This window comes from Strix uralensis, chromosome 4 (genome assembly GCF_047716275.1).
Source record: "Strix uralensis isolate ZFMK-TIS-50842 chromosome 4, bStrUra1, whole genome shotgun sequence".
In the NCBI taxonomy this organism is placed as follows: Eukaryota; Metazoa; Chordata; class Aves; order Strigiformes; family Strigidae; genus Strix; species Strix uralensis.
In genome coordinates, this window is record NC_133975.1 from 21,135,512 (window position 1) to 21,145,325 (window position 9,814).

Sequence of the window (9,814 nt, forward strand, 5' to 3'; positions counted from 1 at the left end):
TTTGTTTTGTAGGTGTAATTCCTTTTCATGGCTTTTCTATGTATGGTAAGTGTGACTCAAACTCTTGAGACCTCAGGCTTGCTTTTTATCATATTGCAGTTTAAAGCTGTATGTATTTTTCTGCAACTTTAAAAATTGTGTGTATTCTGTTTCTTTGTGTTTGAAGGCTGTTGTACATAATTTTAAAAATTCTAGGCTGTTCCTATTTACTTATATTACAGCTCACTACCATATGGGAGTTCCTTCTTTGAGAGCTAAGAGCTGAGGTATACATCTTAATGAATATGAATAGAGGGATAAAGTTTGTTGACAGAGTGCTCTTTTCTTGTGTTTCATGTCAGAGTAGACCAGTTTACCTGTGGTAAAGAGTTCTTGAAAACATGAATCATGTGAAAGGCCTGTTGCTGTATCCATTTGCCTAGAACAGGTGTTAAAGGAGCATTAAATAATAGAATGGTTTCTACTTTACCGCACCAAGGAAAGCTCAAATATCAAAAAGATTCCTAGGAAGAGAACATAAAAATCTCCTCAGCTCTCAGACGTAACAAGGCAGCCAGTGCAGAGGTACTCCAACAGTGTGGGACTATTTGTTACAGCTTTTCAGTTTTCTAACTTTGATTTATCAAAGGTGTCTGTGGCATCACAAGGCAAGCAAATTTTAAGATTATACTTAAAATGCTATGTTTTGCTAATAAGAAAGTTTAATGACCACATGCTCATTAAAATCAAGCGATTTAAATATGAAATGCAAATTTGAACCTGAGTAGGAATCTTAAGTCTTTGAAGTAACGAACAGCTTAGTTACAAACTGTGCTGTAGGTACTCACTAGGAGTCTTTCACTTTTTTCTGTGTGAAACTGTTTTTCAAAATGTTTGGATTTGACTCTGCCATTAAGAACAGCATCTCTCAAACTGGGTGTGAGCTTCTTCCCTCTCTCCTGTCCTCTCTCTTTGCAAGGGCTCAGAATATTGCTGGTTGTGAGGAGGAGGGAGGCTGAAAAGCAAGGTAGCAGAAACGCAATAGCATAACTCCAGGCTGTGGGTACGGTAGCTGGGACCAAGCAGAGCATCCTGTGTATTCCATGTTGTACTGCTATAGGAGGAAATACTTGGGGCCTTATGTAAATGCTATATACTTTTGCATGTTTGCATGCATACACTTGTAGGGTGCCAGCTGTCAGGTACTGTTATGTTATGTTATTCTCCTGGCCTTTATGTACATATGTACGCTGACAAGTCTTCCACCTTCATCTTCAATCATTAAAAACATATGCACTAGTAACACCCTCGGCTTTTCTTAGCCCTACGTAAATACACATTTCTGTGAACATCTCACCCTACCTTAGCACCCCACCTCTCATCACCACTATTTTCTATTAAGCCACCTTCTCTGAAATATGTATATATGTATTTATGAAAATGAATTCAGACATGCATACACCCATGTATATATATAAAAATACACTTATATCTGTGTGCATATGTATACATATGTATGCAGACAAATGGTATCCATATCCCTAGCTTTCTGTAAATAAAACTGGAAGGCAAGGTGAATATAGAGATAGAGACTATGAGTGTGTTAAAATGTAAGCTGTCATCCATAATGAACGCACCTGTAAATGAAGCAGTAGATATGATGAGTGGACAGATAAAAAGGTTGTTTACAGAAATGGGTATAGAACAACTGTCTGTAAAACATGCATTGAATGAGTAGCAATCAGGGGGAACTGATAATGTTTGTCTATCGTATACATACAACAGATTTATCTATATGCTAGACTTCCAAAAAGATGATGAGGACTGACTGAAAAAAAGTTTGAGAACTGCTGCTTTAGAAATGTAGCCAACTCTTACTTTGAATCAGGTATACTAAAAGACTTCTAAACGGTAAATAAGCAAATGTCCACGGTTTTCTGATCTTATAAGAAATAAACAGGTCTCTATCAGTCTGTCATACTTATGTGATGTTACTGTGGCAACCAAAATCTTTTTAAAAATATTTTTGTTTTCACAACACCCATCTTCAAGCAGTAAGTGTATTCTGGTCTTAAAAATGGGGAACCACTTTGGAGATGGTCACTAGCCCAAGGGCACATTGGAAGTTACAGACGGTTGAATCAAAAATGTGTGCTGTTCAATATATCGTTGCCCTGCACCCAGAGAAGCTATCCTTAGAACGTGTTTTTTATGCTTTGGAAGGCAGCACTGCAGTAAGCAGGCTCTAATTAGTTTAGATTCTTGAAATACATAGAACTATTACCTAGAATATATTGTACTCCCTTTCTTAACTTTTTACATCGAAAGGTAGACTATTATAAAATACTTCTTTCTAAATAATTGGGTTAGTATTGTTTTTGTAAATTGTGCTACTATTATAAATTACTTGTTTTTTCTTCATACTTCATGCACTTAACCATTGAACTCTTTTAGCAGTTTACAGTGTTGAGTCAATTATAATTCTTTTATCCTTTCAGTTGCTCCACTTTGTTTTCTGTACCATGAACCTTCCAAATTGTATCAGATATTCCGTGAGATGTATGTGCGTTTTTTCTTCAGACTCCATTCCATCTCTTCTCATCCCTCTGTAAGTTCATTAGGAATTAAAACCCACTCACTTTATATTGTTTGCTATGGAACAGTAATATCCAGTGGCATGATTTTCTATGCAATTGAAATATATCCTTTTAAATATAATAAAATATATCAGGCAAGCTTGGAAAAATGATTAGGTAGCTCCAGTTTGGGTATTTTTGTTTTCTACATCAATGTTAGTCTTTGCTATAGAATATCATGTACTTTAAAGTAATACAGGTCTCATTTTATGAGGGTGTGGGGGTTTTTTTGAGAGTCAAGTCTTCTATGTAATAGGTTTCTCAGTTCAAGAAGTCACATAAATGCATACTCACTTTCATTTTAATTAATGACATGCAAGTACACACTTAAGTATTTGTGGCGTAGAGGGACTAAAATAGTCATATATATACAGACATTGTTTCAGTGATATCAAGTTAATGTCTGTTTCTTTAACTCAAGTATCTGTGTGACAGCACATGATTTTTAGCACTACTAGATGAACGTAAATAATTTGGTTATGTTTATGACCAGGACCAACTGTCTTGAATGTAAGACAATTGTAGAAATTGGCTTATGTTCTATTTCTGAAGAATAAAACATAGTAAATATTTTTTTTTATTCCTTCAAAAAGTGCTGAATAGTTATATTACGTTTTGTAAACTTTTCCTGGTGAAAAGAAATTTGATTATACCATTTCAAGGCTGTGCATTGTGTTTTCTGTCATTAATAGCAGGGAATGGTCAGACAGGAATCTATTCATTTTCATGGTAATTTTTAGAAGAAATTTTTAAATGTGTTTACATTTAACTTTTTTGTAGCTATCCCCATTGCTGCTTGGTTTTAGTTATCAGAGAGATACTATTTCTCACATGCTCTGTTTTTTAGTGCAACTGAGGTCGATTTCATCAAAGTGGAAATATTTCAAGTAGGTCATATTATAATAACCCACTAAATACTTAGATGCTGACATATGAGTACCATAAGTAACTTAGAGCTGACAGGGACTATCACAACCTATTATGTTGCTAATATGTACATAGAATTGTAGGAGCAAGGCTTTAGTGACAAGACATTAGAGCTGCTTGTGCCCTGCTTACCTGACATTATGTCATTAATAGTGTTTTATTGCTTGAATTAAAAATTCATGCATACTTACATGCTGATACTATTTTCTCAGATTTGACAGGATGAGTGTTAGTATTCAGGATATGATCTTGTTTCATTAGGGCATTGTATCATTGTGTTTGCTGTTTGAGACTCTTCTACAAACCCATCTGCCCCAGCTCTTCTATCACCTTCGAGAAATTGGTGCTCAGCCGTAAGTACTTCTTTCTGCCTTGCTGCAAATGTTGCAGATTCATTGTTCTGAAAATGCTGTTCTGTACTATTTTAATCTAAAAGAGATGGGAAACTATTCAAAAGTGCAAACATCAGTGTGCCATTTTTCCGTGAAAGTCAGTTGGAGTCATTTGTCTAACCTGCATATATGTACTTTGTGCATTTCTTCTGTATGCTCTGTGAAAAAGAGAGGAGAATTGTGTTATGAGAAATGCTGCATTATTCTGCTAAGTTTCAGTTATTCATGTCAGATCTGATGGAACTAAGTGATTTATATCCTAGGGGACAGAAGACACAGATATGTTAGTTACAGCAGAACCTACTGGAAGGGGGGAGAGAGCAAGAGGTTTTCTATAGTGTACTCATGGCACCAAGTGCAATAGAATCTGAAAATCTTGCTGGTATAATTAGTATCCATCGTAATAGCAGAAAGGATGATAATAGCTGAGGATCCCTCTAATGTGCTTGTTTGGTCAGAATATTTTAATGATATTAGTACTTTGTCAAATGAGATGCTAAATAATTTTCTGTTGGCTATTGCAAAGGAAAATATTGATTGTTAATGCAGCAAGAGAAAACAGCTGTTCTTCCTGGAGGAGAAATGGAGAAGAACAATGAAATATTTTCAATTTATGGAGGATCTGTCTGATCATTACGGAGACAGAAATGTAATAGCTGTTGTTTATCACTTGTTTGCAGGCTACGAATTTCATTTAAATGGATGGTACGAGCATTTTCTGGTTATTTAGCTACAGATCAGCTCTTGCTTCTGTGGGACAGAATCCTGGGATACAACTCTCTAGAAATTCTTGCTGGTAATAGAACTGTTTTTACAAAATGTGTTAAGTCCAGGTGGATGTAAGGCTTCAATGGCGGATGTTAGCTTCAGTGTATTTTGCAACAAGAAGAAAATAGTTGCTCTTTGAATGCTGAAAGCAGACTACATACACGTCAAAGAGTATAAAATTGCATAAATACTGCATCTCTAACAAAAATATGCAAAGTAATTTTCTTTTTTATGATTGCACTCCAAAAATACTAAGCGCTCTCTGAACAGAACATAGAATGTTCTCCCAGCTTCAGTGGTAACAATAAATGACTTCATGTCTTTCACAAAATACAAGATCCATGTTATTTATGACAAGTACTTCTTCAGCACTTACAGCCCCTGAGAGTTCTCCTGATTTTGCTGGATTTCTTCTTTCAAAGTCCCATCTTTCTTAAGAGACTTTGAAAGTTTTGTACTTATTTTTATAAAGGAAGTAACGTCCTAAGATTTATGCAAGGTTTAAGATGAGGGTTCTAAAGAAGACGTGTCTTCAGTTGGGTCAGTTTTTAAATACAAAGTAGGTGAAGAGAAGAGAAAAGGGTTTGGTTCCATTTGTACGTATAAGACAGCTATCTGGAGAGATATATGATAGTACAAAATAAACATTTAAAAAATGTTATACAATATTCACAACTGAAATATTGTTATTTAAATAAATTAAAATTATTGGCTTAGAAATGAACTAATTTTAAATCACCTTGTCTCTCTTAATTAAAAGCTAATCAACTCAGGCATTTTCACTCAGACTTTTCTGAACGAATGTTGTGTTTTTCTTACCCGTTTTAAAGAGCGGCCAAAAAAACTCAAACACAGCCATCCATTGTATATTATTAGTCAGAATCAAAAGAACCACTCTAAGGGAGTGAGAATTGGTATTTTATCTCAAGATTAATTCTAACCACTAATTAACAGGTCAGCAACTTAAATATTGGTCATTTTCTTTCAGTCCTGGCAGCTGCTGTGTTTGCTTTCCGAGCAGTCAACCTGATGGAGGTGACATCACTGGCTGCAGCTGAAGTAAGGATAAGTTTCAGAGGAGATTGAAATAGTTTCTGATGCTTTGCCAACAAGAGTAACTTAAGCTTCACATGGCACGTGGTACATAGTGCAAATCTTTCTGCCTAAATTCTTACCTTAGATAAAAAAACTAAGGAAATCATGAACATGCAGTACATAATACTGCTTTTCTAGAGTAAAAGAGTATGTTTGCTACAAAAATGCAGTGTTATCAAATTACTTTGTACAATTAGATTTAACATATAAATCATCTTTGTGGGATATATTGTTTTTACAATATTGTAGAGGTTTGTACTTTTTTTTCTCAGTATGTTTTAATGTAGTTGCTTCTGTGCTTTTTGATATTACAAAGATTTTACAAGATTACTTCTGTCAATATTGAATCTGAAATTTCACTGTGAGTACTGTCATGGGAAATGAAGAAAATTAAGTCATTAAGATGATTATTGTTGTTTATCTCTAGTAATTTGTTAAAATAGATTTTTTCAAAAATCTTGTGATGTATTTTTTCAAACTTTGAGAGCTTGTGATGACTCTTTTTTTTTTTTTTTTTAAACATACTTTCATAAGAAGACATTGACTATTTGAGTCATTACATTGGACTTACTTCACAAGTACTAGCCAAGCCACAGGATAAGGATTCTTAATTCCCAATTATTTTTAGAAGCAAGTTGAAATGTTAGACCCCTTATTCACCCATGATGCCATGTATATTTGAAGTAAGGCTAAAGGCTAAAACAAAGTTACTTGGTTTATATACGTAAACATATGCTTTTTCTTTGAAATGTTAGAATGAATTATACAATACTGCCTTATTGTATAATTCATAGAACAGCATAATTTGTTTCTAGCCAGGTCTGAATCTAATTATTGTTAGTATTGTAGTCAGCATTTGAGTTTTTCTGATTTCTTGACTTGCTTTAAAGAAATATGATTCAAATGTCAAGTTTAACAAGCCTTTTTGTTTTTTATCCCAGGCTGTACTTGCTGACCTTTCAACCCTGAAAGTTATGCCTCTTCTTCAAATCTTCTTGTTTGCTACCGTCACTTGATCTGCTTCAACAATACTAATACCACAATTCCAGTCTTTCTTGAGAAGCTAATCATCAACTATGCAATGTCTGCATAAAACCAAAATTAAACTGTATGTATAATATTAATTTGGAAATCATGACCTTAAAATTTTCTAACTGAAAACAATAACTTTGCACATGAGTGTGTGCAGTGCATGCTACTGAATTTCACTGTAACAGCAATGGTTAATTACTTGTACACTGAGAATCACTACTTGTGCAAATAAACAATATGAATCAGTGTCTAAAATGCATGTAATATTAAATTAAATAAAGCAAATGTAATTCGTGATCTGAGTTTTGTGATGTTAATGTCAGAGTTGTGAAAGCTCTCTTTTAATATGAAATTACTTTTTCAAGCTCACAGCTTAGAGGTTATCAGCTCAAATACTGTCTATTGAGAAAATAAAGGTACTTGAACATGCAAGAATTTTTTTCTCATTTTCTAAGAAAAAGATAGGATCATACAGAAATTCACATAAATTTTCTCCATGTTCTTTCTCATGTTAGCTACTTCCGTTTATTCTTTTCATATACAGAGATGTAGTCGTGCATTCCCCATTCATCTTCAGTTAGGTATACAGCTATCTCAGGCGCCTTTTGAACTCCTACCCAGCGTCCCATCAAAGGGCCTGTGTTGTAAAATATGTTCCCCTGCAGAGGAGGCCTGAGCATAGCTTCCTTCAGAACTTGTTGGAGCCAGTCCTTGCATGAGCCAAAATATTCCCCTGAGAACAATGCCAAGAGTCCTTTCGCTGTGCCCCACACCCTCTTTGGGAGAGCAGTGCTACGCCTTTGCCAGTTTTCCAGACGCTCTGATTCAACAGCTCAGGCTTCAGTTCAGAATCCAAACTCGTATCGATGTGTGACGGATTGTCACTACATAGTAAGGCTGGCTCATCGTCTGTTGGCGATCGTACCTTTTTGTGAGGTCTCCCAGCTTCTTCCACTGATTTAATGGCGAAGTTGGAATCAATAATCTGATTTGATTAAGTATATCTTAATACCTGAAAAAGGATCAAAGTCACAAGAACATAATGCGTAATATAGCCACCGTGTTTGCCACAGGATTTCTATCTTTGCCTAGATTACATACATGTAGTTGTCGTCATTTGTCATACATATGGAATGTATGACAGTGAAACATGAATCCTTCATAGCTGGCTCAAAAGTTGCTTGAAAAGTGACCAAAGCTGTAGTCTCAGATAGGGTTATGAGCATTATGTCTGTGATTCTTGTTGCTTCTGTCAGGATAAAGTAGTAAGAATCTTACTGAACTTTTTATAGAGTGCTAGTAAATTTATAAGGCCAATTTTAAAAAAGGTAAAGTTGTGGACTCAGTATGATCAGTTCTTATATAAAGAACCAAACTGCTTAACAGATGTATTGAATGATAATATTTGGGGAAATTTTGTTTTGGATAGCAAAATTGACCTTTTCCTTAATATTTGCAAGAAATGGTTTTAACTAACTAGTCTTTTAAAAAGAGGACACATGTGAAAGCTTTTGTCTTTACAGAACTCATTGCTCTGTTTTATATATGGGGAATGAAGGCATAGAAAGATTAAGTGATTTGCCAAAGATTACAGAGTAAATTCCGAAAAGAAGTGAGCAGTCTTGCCTCTCCTGAATTCCTCTTTATACTTTGAGATGCGCGGTTTGTGTATTAACCACAACACCCTATTTCATCTTCACAATAACATGTAATGCACATCTATCTCTAAAAATGCAGCATTTTAGTTTTTAAAATCTGTAAGATTGGGTAGCAATTTGAAAATTGTAATGTTACAAAGCGGTCACAAGGACTGTGGCTCAGTAAGGTCATTACAAGGTTACCATGGCTTTTTAGGGATTTAAAAGTATTTACGAAATAGCAACAGAGATTCCCTGGAGGCCTGCTGACCCTCTAATTCCAATTGCTCTGTGTAGGTCCATGCTGCAGAATCTGAACATTACCCTAACTCATTCCATATTGGGATTTCTGAGCAGTATTTTTTCTATTTTTTTCATTTTCAATAGCTTTGAAAATGTTCTAAGCAGGTAGAGATAGAGACTGTTGGTTCCTTGTTTGAACAAGGAGTTCTGTGACTGACAGAATATGGTATGTTTTCCTCTGACTTGGCATCTTGTTATTCATCCTAACAATCTCGGACCTCCTTTGTAGCCCCTCTACCTTCCCCACTGGAGTACTTAAACTCCACTTCTGACCTCCACCCTCCCTTCTGCTGGTGAGTAGACAGGGGGACCTTCCGCTCTGTGGCTACTGTGGGCCAATGCTCTAGACCACGCGTGCTGACTGCCCCGGCTGGCTGCTCCGTGAACCTGGTGTGATGCTGGTCCTCATGCTTCAGGGTTGGTCAAAAGCTTCACTGACTCTGTGCACCTCTTGAGCCAGGTATTGTACAGAGCAGTTACAGCAGCAAATCTCTTGAAGATCTCTGCTGCCTTTTGTCAGATGTTTAAATTGACTTTTTTGAGACACAGAAGGATTCACACACAAAGTACAGGAATAATGAGTATAGTTGCTTTAAAAATGAGATTAAGATGAGATTAAAAATTAACCAGATCATCTCCTTAGACTTGAACTATACTGTTAGGGTTTTATATTTTTTTTAAATCTATTTTTTAAAAATTGCTTTTACTGAAGAGGTGTTGTTTGCATGTTCCACTCAGTTTCTCATTTTAGTTCCAACAAAATACTGTGTTTCAGATTCTGGCTGACACTTGTGTTTTTAATCTCCCTTGCTTAAGTAACACTCAAATATTTTTTTTTTAAATATTAAAATGACTGGTTTCTATCTTACAGCTAGATACTTCTCTTGTATACAGAGATAGTATCAATTATTTAAGTTTTAATTCTTTAGAGACCAGTTCAAACCTGATGATGCCTATAGTCTATCATTTGACTTCCAAATCCCTAAAACTTCTTTTTATTTTTGCTGTTTTAAGTAATGGCCAGATTTTGATAGTAGAATCATAT

At 35.3% G+C, this 9,814-nt stretch overlaps 1 protein-coding gene across 1 annotated transcript in view; it reads left to right on the forward strand.

Moving 5' to 3' along the window:
- Nucleotides 1-7,126, forward strand: part of TBC1D19 (TBC1 domain family member 19) — a 55,372-nt gene extending 48,246 nt beyond the window's left edge. Inside the window, exons 16-21 of the mRNA XM_074865950.1 lie at nucleotides 13-45; nucleotides 2,478-2,587; nucleotides 3,804-3,895; nucleotides 4,615-4,730; nucleotides 5,691-5,761; nucleotides 6,739-7,126. Of these exons, the coding sequence (XP_074722051.1) occupies nucleotides 13-45; nucleotides 2,478-2,587; nucleotides 3,804-3,895; nucleotides 4,615-4,730; nucleotides 5,691-5,761; nucleotides 6,739-6,813 (497 nt within the window). The 3' untranslated portion in view covers nucleotides 6,814-7,126. The remainder of the gene's footprint in view (nucleotides 1-12; nucleotides 46-2,477; nucleotides 2,588-3,803; nucleotides 3,896-4,614; nucleotides 4,731-5,690; nucleotides 5,762-6,738) is intronic.
- Nucleotides 7,127-9,814: the final 2,688 nt, after the last annotated feature.